At 33.9% G+C, this 18007-nt stretch overlaps 1 protein-coding gene across 1 annotated transcript; it reads right to left on the bottom strand.

Moving 5' to 3' along the window:
- Positions 1-3982: 3982 nt before the first annotated feature.
- On the bottom strand, positions 3983-6106 carry LOC131611711 (protein OBERON 1-like). The gene is made up of 4 exons (XM_058883618.1): positions 5617-6106; positions 4860-5431; positions 4686-4755; positions 3983-4595 (listed from the first exon to the last, which is right to left on the bottom strand). Exons 1-4 carry the CDS (start codon positions 5930-5932, stop codon positions 4177-4179), a joined length of 1377 nt encoding a protein of 458 aa, XP_058739601.1. The 5' UTR covers positions 5933-6106; the 3' UTR covers positions 3983-4176.
- Positions 6107-18007: the final 11901 nt, after the last annotated feature.

Raw genomic sequence — 18007 nt, 5'->3', positions numbered from 1 at the left:
AGGAGACCATCGATTACTTTAACTTGTTTGTATTGTGCTAAACCGTTTGTCGCATCGTTTTGTGGAAATCTGTGAAAAGGACTTAAGCATTTGTTTGAATCTGAGAGTTTCTTTGAGCCTACTCCATCTTAAAACTTATTTTTTTCTGTGAGAATGTGATCCTTTGCTAACCATTCTTTGAGCCTGAGGTCAAGATAAATTTCATAATATGCACCAAGAAAAACATCTGGTGAGGTGTTGATCTCAATGAAAAGTTTTGTTTTGGACCATCAACCATAAAATTTGGTGATGTGTTTTCTCTTTTACCTTTATAGAAAGTAGGGGAGCATTCATAGAATATGAATATAGGTTGATCTCCAAGTTGGGGAGATTCATAAGCTAAAGAAAAGTAAGTACAGGTGGTGATGTGCAAAGAACAAAAGAACTTCGTAGCTTGACAAAAAGAAAACAAAGAAAAAACAACATGTGAACTTGGACAGTTGTTGAAAATAAAAGAAACATCGAGCTACGAATGAAAAGATGAACGGGTGAAAAAGCTAATGGTATAGAGAAAAAGGAATGAGTTATGTGATTCGGATGCTTCCCTAGAATAGGAACAACCCTTGAACATCTTCTTTTCTTTGAATCAAAACCACATTACAACCCTATAAAGACCTTTCGATTCTCAGATTCGACAGGACTTGATGCTAACAATACAGTGAACGTATGATATGGATATTTGTTGATTTAATTATTTGGATGAGTGTTTAACCCCTCTTTTATTCATCATACTTTTTGATGAGAGTGATTAGTGTTGATTCAACTGCGATTGTGTAGTGCTTTGAACTTCTGGAGGTAATTTCCTTTCAAAATTTGTTTCATGTATATGTTCTGAGTTTGCAGGGAGATAAAGAGTATCTGAGTTGGTCACTGAATTGAACCATTTGAAATTTTTTTTGAAAAACTTGTTGCATGATTGTTGGTATGTTTTGTTGTATTTATTGAGATAAGTAATTTTGTTTAGGGACAAACAAAATTCTAAGTTGGGGAGAGTTTGTTAGGAGTGAATTAGTAGTGTTTTCATGTGTCAAATAAACTACCTTTTGAGCTAAAGTTGAGTATATCTTAGGAGTTTTGAGGATTTTTACGGTTAGAATTGAACTCTAGAGGTTCGACACTAATTGTAGAACAACTTGCGTCACTTTGGGTGCTATTTCTGCAGATATTGAAGTTGAAAAGTAAAGACGGAGAAACACGCAGGCGTAGAGCTTCTTGAGAGGAGGAATCACAAAGAAGGAAGGTGAAACAAAGGCCGAGCCGCGCTAATAAGGGGCGAGACGCGCCTTAACCCTCTGACTTGGGTTCGCGCCGCGTCAATACGTGCCGAGGCGCGGTGGCTGCATTACAAGGATGAATTATTATAAATAGAAGCCCTAATTCCAATAAGAGGGAGATCCTTTGGTGAGCGAAATTCAGAGAGCAATCCTAATCCAGAACAGCAAACAACATCCGACGGAGAATTCCACATCAATTGAAGACATTCCCTTGATGAAGATGAATCCATCCATGAAACTTTGTGTGTTCTTCATGTCTATGGAGAGCTAAACCCCATTGTGTTGAGTTTAAGGTAGTAGTTAACCTATGAAGATGCAATTACTTGATTAATTCCTGTGAACAATTGTTTAAGTTTTATTATCAATGAAAAACCTTGCTTTTATTTTATATCATTGTTGAACTATCAATCGAGAGACAGGGTTTATACTTTCGCCCTAGGTTTTTACACTGACTTGTTGATTAATACTCAGAGATGAGATTTTGAAGAAGTTTTCATAAATCATCGCGCTTAATTCCCTTTATCTTTATAGTTATTCTGAGAGATCGAATATCGTACCGGTAGAGGTGGTTCTAGATTGATCATTAGACATAATATCAGTTTTGAGGATGAATGAAGATAATAACTTAGATAATATTCACTTGTGGATTAATTGATTATTGCATATGAATAGGTTGATGAACCCTGAAACTCAACATATTCATTCGCCATTGTTATTCGTCTGTAAGCTTTTTATCATTCAATTATTATTCTGTTATTTGCAATTTGAGATCAAACAATCAAAACCAATACTTTTCACTAACTCATTATAATTCGACTATAGAACGGCAACAATATTAACTCAGTCTCTGTGGATACGATATTAGAAAATATTTACCCAAAATACTTTCAACATTCACTAAACTACTTAAGCTTTTATAGGTTATGCCTACAAACCCTTGATATAAGCGAATCGTGAGATTTTACACTGGCTTATCCCCATAACCAAAAGAGAATTTTTATCACGCGATGAACTGATGAACCAAGTAGAGATTTTACCAGGTAATCTCAATAACCAAACATAAATTTTACCAGGCTGAGTTCTTTAACCAAACAAAGATTTTCAATGATGGTTGATTTCAATAACCAAACTCGAACCTTCAAGAGTATCACAATCTTGAAATAAAACAATGACATGACAGTAATACAACACTTTCCTCCAAACAATTTTCACTCACAAGGCATTAAAATAACTTTTGTGAAGAAAATATTTAAAGAGAGAGAAAGAGAATGATAAAATGTTAAGAAAATGGAAAATTCTGAATTTTGGTGTGATTTCGAATGAGGAGATGCCTCTTTTAGGCTTTGGCTAATATGAAAAAGGATTTTACTTATGCACCATGCATAAGCCTACATAAGTCATTGGATCATGTTTTTAATTCAGTATTGAGTATTGAGTATTGAGTATTGAGTGGTGAGTATTGAGTATTGAGTATTGAGTAATAACAATTGATGTCTAGAATTTGATCCAATGATCCAAAGGTCCTTAATAATCTATGCATGGTGCATAGATTTTTATCTATGCACGGTAACTGCACCCCCTCTTTTAGTGAGATAATCAATTAGCCTAATCGATTACTCAAGCAAAATATGGAAGATTTTGATTTCTAGTCATTGTCAATCATTAAGAGAATGTCTCATACGATTATAGACTCAACCAAGAAAAATAATTGATTAGGTTTCTAGGTCTAATATATTATTTAGTGGAAAAAGTCTTCAAATCAATTCACACACTCTCCTAATTAATTGGCTAGGCTTCAAAAAGATTTTTAAGTGATTTTATCAAATAAAGAGAGACCTTAAAGATATTGTAGGTGTGTGTGTCTGAGTTTCTTTAGTATCTTAGGTGTTATTCTCCCTCTTTCACAAGACTCTTATAATTTAGACAGACAATTTTATAGATTATAAAACAGAACTCAATTCTAAAATAAAACAAAAAATTAAAATCCCTTTGATTATCTTCACAAAAACTCTTCAATTTTCATAATTTTAAAGCTAAAAAATTCATTTGGTAATTCAATTTTATAAAATTGTTTTTTTGTACTTATTTAGACGCTTCTATGTACATGAACTTTTGTGAATCAAGATCACCAATCATATTTAGATTTATGTCGAGAAGCATAAATATATTTTAAAAGTACCTGTAATTTATCTTTGGCAGAGAACTTGAGTAACTATATGAATAATATTAGCTCATGGACATACCATAAAATATATTTAACTGATAACTGCATATGCATAATGAACCTTATTCATATCATCTCCATCTTCTTCTCAATGTAATAATTTTTTAAGGATTCTCTTGCTCACTAGGGATCTCCAAAACACATTAATGAACTTGGATAGTTGAAATGTTACTTGTTTTTGCATCTTCAATCAAATCTAATTGCATTAAATATATTAAAAAAAACAAATTTTTTGTTTTATTAATCTCTCTCCAACCTTGCTAGACAGGGAGAAGTTTTGTGCCATTTAATGGCCACCTTCATTCATGCCTCCATCACAACAATCATCATACTACTTTCAACCAAACCAGCCATTTCCACGCCAGTATTTAACAGAGCATAAAAGAAGTCCAATAAAAAGGACCACAAACATAATAATATAGCCTATTTTTAAGAGGCCATGTCAGATAGAGACTTGGTGGTATAAACGGTGAACTTGAGTCTCAAAAGATAATCCATTGCAACTAAAATAAACAAATTCAGGCAGTTTTTGTAGGAATTAGTTCCTACATAGTATTTAAAAACTATTGCCATGGCCCATAGGCAATTTATTCAACCCTTGTCTGTAATCACTATAAATCTTTCATTTTAGAATGCAATTTACAAGCCAAAATGCTTTTCTAAAATTTCTTTGGATGTGCTGCCAAAACCATTAGCCACCTTCTTCATTTCATCAAATTTCTTCAGTTCCTGCCTTAATTGTTCATTTCTTTCCTCAACAATTTGAAGCAAGGTACTTGAATGAGATGGACCTGCTGCTAACTCAGACTTCTGTTCATCGAGTTGCTGAGAAATATTTAGTAAATAATCCTTTTGTGTATGAAGGCTTTCCTCTGCCAGCTTATATTCACACTTTTGAGATTTTTCCAGATCCTCCATAGCCTTATCAAACTCAGCATCAAGTTTTAATAATTCCGATTGATAATTAAAAGATTTTGTTCCTTTTTGAACATTCAAATTCTTTAAAGGATCTTCGTCGTCTGAAGTATCCATCGCAGCATTGCCGTTACCGGAAGAACCTGTTGGTTACCAAAATGTTAAACACTTAGCTGAAGTATTAAGCATACAATCAGTGCAAAAGCAATAAGTAATATTAATAGAACATTTACCTGAAGAATTAGCAGTAATTTTGGCATCAACATTCAGGACATCTTCAGTATTGGTCCCATCATATTTAAGCTGAAGTAAAAGACCGAATTCGTCACGATGTTGTCTTGTAAGATTTAATAAAGGAAACGAAAGAAAGAAATTTTTTCTATCATTTGAAATTAATTAAACAATACCTTTGACATGGCCAGTGTAATAAGGCTCATAAGCTCCTTTGCAGCGGGTTTCTCTGAACCGCGCAAGAGACAAATGCCAAGCCCTAGAATTTTTTCTTTCATAGCATCACCATCAGCATCAATAGCTTCACAAGTTTGTAGAAGCTTATTTGCATGAGCAATCAGTTCAGTCCTCCCATCACAGCGCCAACAGAAATACTCAGCGTCCAATCCAATCGTTCCTCCAACAGTACCAGCCGAATAAGATCGAAGAGCGCATTCCAGATGACAAACATGGCCGCAAATATTATCGCCTAGCTCTTTTTTGCACATGATATAGCTATAGCCGCCATAAGCTGAATCAACTGATTTGTAACAGAGAATGCAGCAACATTCACGGCAAAATTTCGATTCAACGCAGCAGATGTCACATGGAGCAAATGGTGAGTTTTCTTTTTCTTTTTCCAAAATCAAACTGCTGCAGGTCTTATTCCCAGCTTTGCATCCACCAACGTCGGAATCAGATTCAGGCTGCTGTTTTAATTCTAACTGACGAAGAAGTCCATCAGCTGCAGCAACAGGATTCATATTGCCTACAATGCAGAACAACCTTATACGTTACTGAACAAGTTTTACAACAAGAAGAAAATTCAATATTCAAAAGCCCTAGAATTTCAGAATCACAAGATAAAATTAACAGTATCATGAAAAAGGCCTTCGTTTTCCGAACCACATGATGAAATTAATTAACAGTATGATTAAAAACAAAATGAGATACCAGGAAGACCAGAGGGAATGCTCCAGCTGAAAGAAGCAAAGAAATCAACAAGACTAGCGTCAGGGAAGAATTCTTTGACGTAGCGTTCAACCGCAAGCTTGCTTTTGAATCCACCGCGGTGAGAGGCAGCAAGACGCCGAGGAAGATACAGATACCGGTCCCTAAAGTTACCGTTGGACGAAATCCTCAGGCCAGCTTTCCACCGCCAAATGTCGCCGGAATTCGGAAAATTTTCTGGTGCATAAGGTAAACCTTCGCCGGTTCCTTCGGGTGCCACCGGTGGAAGATCAGAAGCCCCGTCATCACCGGACTCCATGTCTGTTAGGGTTTATAGGAGCAGAGAGATTAGATTTGGATAAATCGATATGTGAATTTTGTTTTTGTGAAAATGATGACAATGGAGAGTGTGGAGAAAAGGGTAAAGTTGAAAACGATTGAAATTGAGAATGAAGCGCCAAGAGAGTACGAGTAGTAGTAAGCTTAACAGCTTCAGACAAAAGTCATAGAGTTACTCAAACTCCGCTCTTCATGTTTTTCAACTTTAGCGCATCGGACGGTCTTGGTTTACTTGTGATATTTTTTAAATTATAAAAATCTGTTTTTTGGTCATCATCATACTAGATTGATGGTGCAAATGGCTCGTGATTGATCTAAGATTGATCTAGGGTGTGTTTGGATTGGCGGTGGAAGAATTGAGTTTGTTAGAATTGATTTTATCAGAATTGAGTTTAGCATAATAGGCATATGTTTTGCTACATTTATGCAAAAGTGAGTTGAATAATAAATTACAGCGTAAAAATCATCCAGAATCAATTTTGGAGGCAGAAACTACAAATTCTAACTTCACGTAGAATCAATTTTGAAGACAGAATCAAATCTAATTTTGACTAACCAAACATTTTAAAATCACCCAAAATCAATTATACATCTTTAGGATTGTTTTTGGCATTTTTAAAAGCCAAACCAACACATTTACTTAGAGATTTCGTCGAATTCTCACACAAATTATCTAACTTGATAAACATATACACAATTTTATCAAATCTATATTAAAATCTATATATCATCATTCCTAAGGGATCTGAAATTCATTAAAAATTTATATCTTACTCTCTCAATAATGCATCATTTAAACTTAGTCGAGTAGGACATAGCATTGGACCATAAATAAACAAAATTGATCGATTTGTCATAACAAAGTCTTATCTAGAAAAGAAATTAAAAACTTCACTAATTTTATTTTTTCGAAATTTGTAACCAACCACATTGCTAAAAAATTAGCACCAATTTAAATTGCCTACATTTTTGGAGTTTAGGAGACATACATTGCACCACAATCCAACATAATCAGGGCACAATAATTTCAACGAGTAATGGTAAAAGAGACAAAGGGCAAAATCATTTCAATAACTTCAATGCGCATTCATATAAATTCAACCAAAGTTCCCTACTTAATAGTAATATCTATGGCACAAAGAACAGTGTTTGCAAAATTTCTTAGAAATAAAAGTTGTGTTACTAAGAAGAATTTATCTAAATTTTACATTATTCAATAATTCTTGTAAATATGCTATGAAACAGTAATTTATATAATTCTAATAACAAAAAAAAAAGTAAATTGTGGAGAAGTAGGCAGGTGCGTACCTGGTCTCCACCACATATATCGGGTTTTATAAAAATTGTTGGGAAGATTTAATCGAGGCATCAGATCCTTTGTTGTTCTCGTTGTTCTTGCTATGACGGTAGGATGAGAGCCTTAATCTTAAGACTAGACTCGTAATAACTCGTCAAAGTAAACGCTGAACACCTATCCAGTTGTGACTCCTAACACAAGCGACACCACTACTGATAATAATATTAATTAATAAAATTCATAAAAACAAATATTGAAATCAATATCTGATGCAACAACACTAAATCGCAAGCACGAGATGAGTGAAAATTAAATTTATAGAATCTTCATATAGATCTATATCTAGAATTTTCTTCTAAGGAGGAAGCCAGATCTTGAAAATAATTCTTTTGTATATATGCCATTGTGAATGAATCTACAAAATCTTCATCAATTTTCGCATGAATGTATAAATATGATGAGAGTATGAATTTCAACTAGAGGCCGTTGAGCCGGAAGGTATGAGAAATGGGAAAATATGGAACTAGTTAACAAAACCTAATCTAAAATGGTATTCATTTTATGTTGGGCTTAGATTTGTCGGGTTCGATTTTTTATTTATAAAAATGGTATGATTTTTTAAAAATGGATCAATTTGGTTATTGGGTCAATTAAGCATACCCAATTTTTATGAAGAAGTCCAAAGTTAACCTCAAACATTAAAACGTATTATTGCTCCTATATAAATATATATATATATATATGAATTAACAAATTAAAGTTAGAGTCTATTAAAAAGAAAATTATTTTGTTCAATTCGTTTCTACACTTGCTTGGATCGTTTCCCTCTGAAATCACACATTAACCCTTGCTATTTGATACAGATAAAGGTGATTTATAATCCTAGGGTTTAAATGTTCTTGAGCTTCATACGTTTTCCAGATTTTTTTTGGATTTAAAATTGTGTGCATGGTTTGAGTTTGATTCGTTGTAGTGTTTTAGGTTGTGATTGATTTTAGAAATGTTAACATGATCATTGTTGTTTGGGATAGAGGAGTTTATGTTTGGTTGTTGTTGTGTTCTTCAGAGATGGAGAGTTGAGAGAGAAGAGAGAGGACTGGGAATGAGAAGGAAAGAGGAAGAAGAAAAAAATAAAAAACGACACCCATCTATTCTCTTAAACTCGAATTAGGGTTTTTCAACCCTGGGCCATTTGGGCCCATTCCTCTCAACGTAATGTCTCCCTTTTACTTTTACACCCCCAATCCCATTTGATTGGTAGCTGGGCCTTAGGCCCAATATATTTCTCCTCACCACCTTTTTCCACTCACGCACCCCTATTGATGCTAAGTTAGTAGAGGTTTGGGCCTGGGGCACGTGCACCCCCTCTTTTTTTGTTTTGTAATTTTTGGCCTCATGCCCAATTTACTTCTTTTTTTCTTGTATATTAAAAACCCCTGTTTCCATTTCTCACACCCTTTTTATTTTTATTTTCATTTTCTAATTGATTTATTAAAATAGATTAATTCAAAATATTATTAACATGAACATTAAATAATCAACACCCCACTTTATTGTCAAAGAAAATCATATTATCTTCACAACTTAACTAATTTATTTTCACAAATCAAACCGGATGAAAAAGGACTAATTAGATGTATATCCCTCTTTTCCCCAAGTATTTGGATACATGTCGTATAGCTTGCCTTTCGAATATTTGTCATCCTCTCAAAACTTAATAACAAAATTTAATTCAACTTGTTCCTTCACGGATGAAAAAGGATTAATCGGATGTAATATCCCCTTTTTCCCCGAGTATTTGGATACAAGTTGTATTACTTGCCTTTCGAGTGCTTGACATCTTAGAATAATTTTGACTCGATTCATATTCGAACCTCTTTTTACAATAAAAAACCGGATGAAAAAGGATTAATTGGATGTATATCCCTTTCTTCCCCGAGTATTCGAATACAAGTCGTATAACTTTCCTTTCCAATGCTCGTCTTCTGTTTAAAAATATAATAATTAACCGAATTTAGTTCATTTTTTCGTGGAAGAAAATATACTAATTGAATGTATATCCCTTTTCCCAGAGCATTTAGATACAAGCTGTTTAGTTGACCTTTCAGATGCTTGTCTTTCGTTAAGGAATCGTAACTCAATTCGTCTCACATATTTTTTTAATTAAAATCGGATGAAAAGGACTAATTGGACGAATATCCCTTTTCCTAATTATTTGGATACAAACCATATAGCTTTCCATTTGAATACTCATCATCCACCTAAAAACAACTTTAATCAATCAAACCAACATTTTCCGCCTCGGCGCAACCAAAAACTTTTTCATAAACGAACAGTGTTTTGTCCATTCCGAAGCGAAGCAAAAACAAAGTTTCATTTCTCCCATTGTTTCATTTCTCCCGTGCGTGAGTACCAAACAACTTTTTCCACCTATATGCAGTTAAAACACGATCTGATGGACTTCCGGATCAAGTTTTATCCATTCTGACGCGAAGCACAAATAACTTTCACTTCTCTCATATGCAAGTAGTAAGCAACATTTTATTGCTCGAATATGATATAAACATCTTTCTCTAAAATCAACAACCAACAAACTTTTGCCACCGAGAACTAAATAGATTTGAGTTCCCCATCGCACATGGGGATACGTAGGAGCGAGATTCAACTTCTCGTCAAGCACTCTAATAAAAAACTTATTTTTCCCCTTTATTTCCTTATTTGAAAATATGTCGTTATAATCTAGAAGAAAAAAATACTTTAAGCTAACACTCTTATTCACAAAGCTAATTAAATGGTCCACCTTGACTCTCGGACCTGAATTTGGTTGTGATGACCATATTTTTTTGCTTTTAGGGTTTTATCGATGTATTCCCTTTTAAAAAACTTTGGTGCCGACATTATTGGATTTATAGCGTTTATCCTCTAGAGTATTTTCGCGCCGCGACAATAGGGAGACAAATATGACATTGTATCTATAAGCAATAGGGTAACCCATATCAATAGGGTAACCCGTATCAGGAATCATTATCCATTTATCCATACCTTGCACATCCTTGGTGGCTACTCATAACATACTCCTAATTGTAGAGATCGCGTCAAAAAAATTTGGAATACAATTAAGGGTGTTGATGAACTTGAGTATCTAATTGTGTCCAAACCAAAGAACATGACTTTTTTCCTATCCAAGTATAACTGCAATAGCACGAAAACCACATTTTATATCGTCAGTAACATCAACAATGTCACCAATGTATGCATGTAGGAAATCAGGAAACTGAGACAAGTAAACATCTCTTGAAGATTTGATGGACGATTAACATCTAGCCATCATACTTGACGGTTGGCTTCTAGTTTATTTTGTGCATGATCTCTTTGTAGTCTAACTCCCTTGGGATCCCTCATAATACTTCCACTATGAAGGATCACGCTACACATCACTCTCTTGACCCTTTCCGGTATTCTTAACTCCCCTATTTGGTTTCTACTTCACTGGAGGTGGACACATAGAATTTATGGATGGTTGTGTTAGTTCCTGAACCTTATACACTTGGGTAACACTCGTGATATTTCTGAATCTTTATCTTTCAAAGCAGGAACTTTGTACCTTGGAGCCATATTATACTTCGTCATCTCATTCACAAAATGTATTTCATGATCTTTTAGACTCCCCAACATGTCATGGCCCACTTAATCCTTAGATAGTTGATGGTCGTGTCACCCGCGCCTAACCATCACCTTCAAACCGCTACCACTTGGCACAAATCTCAGTGTAAAAGGACATTTAACTTTCATACTATAAATGTCTTCTAAGGAATTATTGCTTTTAGATGTATTCTTCCTTTCATAGTTTCCTCATCTCTCACAACCCTTAATCAATTTATCTCTCCTTCATCACATCCCATTTACGGCATCAGAACAAACAATTACAATACCATGTTATTTACCAATGGACTGTACCCATGCTAATACTTCAGATCGGGAGGAAAATATCTGTCATTTACAATATATAAAGAGTAAATTATCATTATCATAGAGACGTAAAAACCTTTAAATTTTGATCAGTTTAAAACGAAAACATACAACGTCAGTGGTGCAGAACTGCATATAATTTGTACAAGAATTTGTAGACGAGCCTTCCAGTTTTTGACCGCACAAATAAAGCATTATTCAGCACCACAGAATTTTTTGAACGTAGGCAAAAATTCCAGTACACTAGAATTTTGGAAATATCCGGTACTTTTAGATGCTTGCCAGATTTTTAAAAAAAATTGATATTTTTTTTGTTTTTTCAAAAAATTATCAGACTTTTCAAAATTTTCAGGTATTCCTTCATCGACAATTTTAAAAAATCTGGCAAAATTGCATGTTTTATTTTAGAATACACCAGATTTTTTGTATATTTTCGATATAAATGAAAATTTTTCACAAAATGCGAAAAAAATCGTACCAAAAATTTAAAAAATAACTATTGAAAATTTGAAAATTATAGCTTAAGAAAAGTGAAAATTATTGACCAATTATAAATTTTCAATGGTAAATAATACAAAGTGCATTTTTATTAGTATTCAAATATGTGGTGTAACACCCCGGTTTTCGCTATTCAAAGATTTAGTGTTATTTTGATATTTGTTGATTTATTGGATGAATTTTCTTTAATGTTATATGAAGATTGTGGTATCGGACGGTATGTATCCTTAGAATAGAGGGTAGTGCCTTTGAATTAAAAGTTGCGGAATTAAATAAATATAATTAGTTTTAATTATTCGTTTGATTTAATTTATTAGAAAATTAGATGATTTAATATGATTGGAATAAGAATTATTATTGAGGTATAATAATAACAATAATAATAATAATAATAATAATAATAATAATAATAATAATAATAATAATAATAATAATAATAATATAATAATAATAATAATAATAATAATAATAATAATAATAATAATAATAATAATAATAATAATAATAATAATAATAATAATAATAATAATAATAATAATAAGAAGAAGAAGAAGAAGAAGAAAGTAAATGAGTAAATAGTTAGTGGGCCTATGTTCTGTTTGCGTGAGGAATAGTGGGGGGTGTTTATTAAGCCCATTAGTGAAGTTTAAAGTTAGTAAGTAGTTAAATAAAAATAAGAAAGAAAATAGAATGGAAAATAGAGAATTTGGAAAATAGTGAATTGTGGGAAGTCGTTTATCTATGGTGGTGCCATGTCTCAATCTCGGTTGAATCTCCTTTCCTCCTTGGTTGGGTTCACTGTTGGGACCTCTCCGTTTATCTATCTCGGAGTTCCAATTTTTAAAGGCAAACCCCGTGCAAAATTTCTCCTGCCCCTTGCTGACAAAGTAATTCTGAAACTTGCTTCTTGGAAGGGATCTCTTCTTTCTTTTGCGGGAAGAGTGGAACTTGTTAAATCTTCGATTCAGAGTATGCTAATTCATTCTATGGGTGTTTATTCTTGGCCGGTTTCGCTATTAAGACGAATTGAGAGAGCTGCCCGGAATTTTATTTGGAGCGGGAATATTTTGAAGAGTAAAATTGTTACGGTGGCTTGGAAAAGTATCTGTAAGCCTTTCTCGGAAGGAGGTCTGGGAATTAGATCTCTGTTAGACCTAAATGCGGCGACTAATTTGAAGCTTTCTTGGGAATTTGTCTCTTCCGATGATCCTTGGGCCGTCCTCCTTAGGAATCGGGTTATGAGGAAACACAAGTTTATAAAGTATCACATTCACTCTTCCATATGGCCGAGTATTAAAGCTGAACTTTCGACTATTCTTGATAATTCTTCGTGGCTGCTTGGTAACGGAGCTTCTATTCGGTTCTGGTATGACGCCTGGTGCGGGCAGCCGCTGTTTTTAGAGATGGGTGATACCGTCTTGCCCGAAGACCTCTATGTAAGTTCCTTTATTTCAGGCTCGGGCTGGTCCTTTCATAATAGTGCTGCTGTTCCGAATTCTGTCCAACTCAGAATTTTAAATTGTCACATCCCTTTTGACTTAAGGCCAGATAAGAGGATTTGGAATCACACGGTTTCGGGGGATCTATCTCTCAAAGATGCTTACGAGTTCAAGAGATGTGTTGGCTCTAGTGTCAATTGGTGGAGATGGATTTGGTCTAAATTCATCCCCCCATCAAAATCTTTCCTTGTTTGGCGAATTTTGCTAAATAAAATTTCTACTGATGAAAAGCTAAAGCGGCGTTCCTTTGCTTTCCCCTCTATATGCAACCTCTGCATGGTGGCTGAAGAGAGCTCTCAACATCTCTTCTTCGATTGTCCTTATGCTTTAACGATTTGGAATTGGCTTAGTTCGGTTTTTAACTTCAGGTTGCGGATCTCGTCTTGGGAGGACATTTGGAGTATTCTTAGTCGGCCATTGCATGCGCACTGTAAGGTTATTCTTAATGTGGCTATTGTTCATTTGTTTAATGCTATTTGGCTAGCGCGCAATAGTGTGAGATTTAAGGATCGCAACATCTCTCCCGCCTCTTCGATTGCGCACATTGTTTCGGTTTGTAGTTTAGCCGGTAATATTTTTAAAATTCCTTCCTTCATCAATATTCATGAGTTTGAGGTTTTGAAGAAGTTTAAAGTCAATATCCAGCCCCCTCCCGCTCCAAAGATTGTGGAAGTCATTTGGAAGCCGCCTCCGTGGGATTGGGTTAAAATCAATTGTGATGGTGCCTCCCTTGGCAATCCTGGTCACTCGGCGTGTGGAGGTATTGCGAGAGACTATGATGGTAGGTTCCTTGGAGCCTTTGCTAGTTTTATCGGTGATTCAAACTCTCTCATTGCCGAACTCACCGGAGCTATGTTAGCTATTGAGTTCGCCCATGAGAGGGGTTGGAGAAAGGTTTGGCTGGAATCAGATTCCTTAGTAGTGGTGCGTGCTTTCTCTCCTCCTTTCTGTGTTCCTTGGCATCTTCGCACAAGATGGATTAACTGTGTTAATATTACGGAAGGTATCTCCTTTTTGGTGTCCCATATTTTCCGCGAGGGAAACAGTTGTGCAGACTCTCTGGCTAATATAGGTCTAACTATTTCTGATTATACTAATTATAGTAGCATTCCTAGTTTTTTGCGGGCAGATTTTGTAAAGAATAGGCTTGGTTTGCCTTTCTTTAGGTTCATCAATTCTTGAGAGGGTATTGGTTTATGTCCCCCCTCCTTTTGTAACAGTTTTTTATTTTGATATATAATCTTATTTAAAAAAAAAAGAAAAGAGAAGATTTTCGTGAAAGAGGAGAAAAGGCGCAAAAGGCTAGGGCAAGGACTCCATTGAAAAGTAGAGAACATTCAATCTATGGTAAGGGTGGGGTTCTAACTTTATAAGATTGGGTATGATGATTTGTATGTAGGAATGAGTTTTGGGGTTTATTGATAACTTAGGTATTGAAGGAGAATTTATATGAAATTAATAAAATCGATGCATGTTGATAACGATTCTTGTTGCTATGTGATGTATGAATATTGTATGAATTTTGGCTTTGTTGTTGTGTTTAATAAAAATTTGTATTTTGACCATAAAATGAAGAATTCTATGAAATTGATGTGTGTTAGTGATGATTCTTGTTGATATATGTTGTATATGTGTTGTAGAACTTATATTGCATGAATTTTGATGTTGTTGTTATGTTTCGTAGAAATTCTTATTTTGACCGTAAAACGAAGAATTATATGAAATTGATGAAATTGATGTATGTTAGTGATGATTCTTATTGATATATATTGTATATGTGTTGTAGAACTTATATTGCATAAATTTTGATGTTGTTATGTTTCGTAAAAATTCGTATTTTGACCGTAAAACGAAGAATTCTATGAAATTGATGTATGTTAGTGATGATTCTTGTTTATATGTGTTGTATAACTTATATTGCATGAATTTTGATGTTGTTGTTGTGTTTCGTAAAAATTCATATTTTGACCGTAAACGAAAAATTCTATGAAATTGATGTATGTTAGTGATGATTCTTGTTGATATGTGTTGTAGAACTTCTATTGCATGAATTATGATGTTGTTGTTTTTCGTAAAAATTCACATTTTGACCGTAAAACAAAGAATTTCATGAAATTGATGTATGCTAGTGATGATTCTTGTTGATATGTGTTGTATAACTTATATTGCATGAAGGTATGTTTGCATGATGATGTTTTACGATGACGAAGAAGTGATGGCCTATATTGGCGTTTGATGAAGGCTTATGCCTTGTGGTTGCATAATTGTTGTCGTTGATGTTTAGTTGATGTTGTTGCATTTTATGATGTCGCATTATTAAGTCGCATACATTGCATTTTACGATGGCCTGGATTGGCAAAAACACGTTGGCCTGGATTGGCAAAACTATGATGACCTCAATCCCATCGTGTGGATTGAGTTCAAATTGTGATGAAGGTGTATGCCTTGTTGATGCCTTTATTTATTGGCAATTTTGTGATGAGGGTGTATGCCCTATTGGTACCACATGCATTCGCATAGTCATTGGTCTAGTTTCATTTTACATAATGATGAATGATGATGAGTTGTTTGATCATGAATGATGATGAGCTGTTTGGTGATGAATACTTGTATAATCGATGATGTGATGATGCATTATATGTTGTAAAATAATTGTATACTACTTGTTAATAAATGATGTGGATGTGTTGTGAAGTGATGAATCATGTATGACTCTATTCTCATATACTTGTTGTGGACCTCCGATTTTTTTTAATACCGGGCCATACCTCTGATCTGTAGAGATACGTGAACTGACTCCTTTTTGTGTCGCTTAATGCTTTCGCATTTTTGAAAAATTCACAGAGTCGCCACCGACCTTTTATTTTATCCAATTAAGGAAAGGTTTATAAAAGACACAGAAAAAAGACCTTTAAGAAATTCTGGGTAAGGGGGTAGGTTATACAAAGGGAAGGTGTTAGCACCCTTTGTATCCATGGTTATCCATGGGCTCTTAAGTTTGCTTAGCTCACTTGTTTTTCGATCACTTTTCAATTGCTCTGAAATTGCTCATATGTGGTTTCAAATACCTTTGTAAATTGAATTTTGTAATGATCCGTGTGTGGATGTATACAAAATGCTTGTTTATCTTTCGAAAGATGTTTTGAAAAGAACGTTAACTTTGTAATAATCCGTGTTTGGATGTATACAAAGTATTGTCTTTTTTGAAAGTTTTGAAAAATCAACAGTGTATGAGAATTTTGTTTGTTTTGATTTGAGCAAGCAAACTAGGAGGTCTACCCTGAGTTGTAAGGTCTTTATCCTATTTCCTTTAAAAATCTATCCTTTCACCGGATATAAAAGCAAGGTTCGATTTTGTACTCGAAACAGTAAAATTTGACTTTGATTTTGAAAAGAATGAGGAGGGATTACCTTAAGAGGTGCAAGTGTGATTGTGATTGGATTCAGATATTTATCTTTGAAGTTAGTGATCTAACGGTTCAATTTTATCTTTGACATACACGCAGTTTATATTTGCTGGAAATTAAAGTGCGGAAATGTAAAGTGCGGAAAGTAAATCTACGCTATTACATCGGTTGTGCAGGAAATGTAAACTAGCCTATTTACATGAATTTGACATCCTATACATTTATCTAGGAATTTAAATTGCAAGAAAAATAAAAGGCATGTTTTTGGATTTTTTATGATTGGTTTTAATTATAATTAATGCATGATTAATTAAATTAAAATGAAGAAAAAAGATGGAAATATATTTAAACCTAGAAATTAAGTTTGAAATATGTACAAAATATTTGTTAATTAATTTTAAAACAAAACTAATTTTTTTGGAATTTTTGGAAATTGATTTGAAATTGATTTAAGTTAATTAAAACATAATTATGCAAATAATTATACAAATAATTAAAACTTAAAAAGAAAATTATTCAAAATATGTACAAAATTAGTTTATAATATATAAACAATATTTAACACAAAGAACAATTTTTTTTAGGATTTTTTGATTGGTTAGAATAATTAAAAAGAAAATATATAAATATATACTAATTAATTATGCAAAATATTGAAATTTTGAAGAAAAATAAAATATTTTTATTTCAGAAAATAATATATTATTTTAGAAGTCTAAAAATATTTTTTGTGTATTTTTTGGATTTTTTAAACTATTTTTAATTAATTTATCAAAGAAATTAAAATAAAATAGAAGATAAAAAAGGATACTTATCCAGTGTGGAATTTGAATGAAGGTTCATGGTGTGGTTGCATGTCTGGTGCGTTGGATTGAGTTGGCGAGATTGATCAAGTGGTTCAGATCTGAAGGCACATGATATGATGATGAGTAGTATACACTGAATTCAAGGAGAATTCAAAGTTTCTGTCTGGGGCCCACGCTGGATTGACCAGCGAATGAGAGCCAAGGAAGAGGCCACGCAGGCGCGCTGAAAAGTCAACATTGGAGCTGACGAACCACGCTTGGACGCGTGGTCGTCTTCAACCTCCAGAGGTGGGATTTTTAGACTCAAATAGCGGGGGTTTTTAACCTCCCCTATTTGGACGTTAAAACATACAGTTTTTTAGCAACTGATGAACCTGCAAAAAAAATACGTGTTAGCAATGAAAGATAGCAACCCAGATCCACTAAACATGATGCCCTGAGTTCATTGGTGGTGTTAGTTTTGCAATTTGAGGCCTGTAGCCATGGGTTCGAAGAGATTCAAGCAAGAACACTCATATGTATGTATCAATGGTATATGGCTATCCTCACGTGGGAATTCTAATGTTAAGGCCCAGATCA

Source organism: Vicia villosa, linkage group LG1 (genome assembly GCF_029867415.1).
Source record: "Vicia villosa cultivar HV-30 ecotype Madison, WI linkage group LG1, Vvil1.0, whole genome shotgun sequence".
Lineage (NCBI taxonomy): Eukaryota > Viridiplantae > Streptophyta > Magnoliopsida > Fabales > Fabaceae > Vicia > Vicia villosa.
The sequence above is the reverse complement of the archived record's forward strand: the minus strand, read 5'-3'. Positions and strand labels throughout refer to the sequence as shown.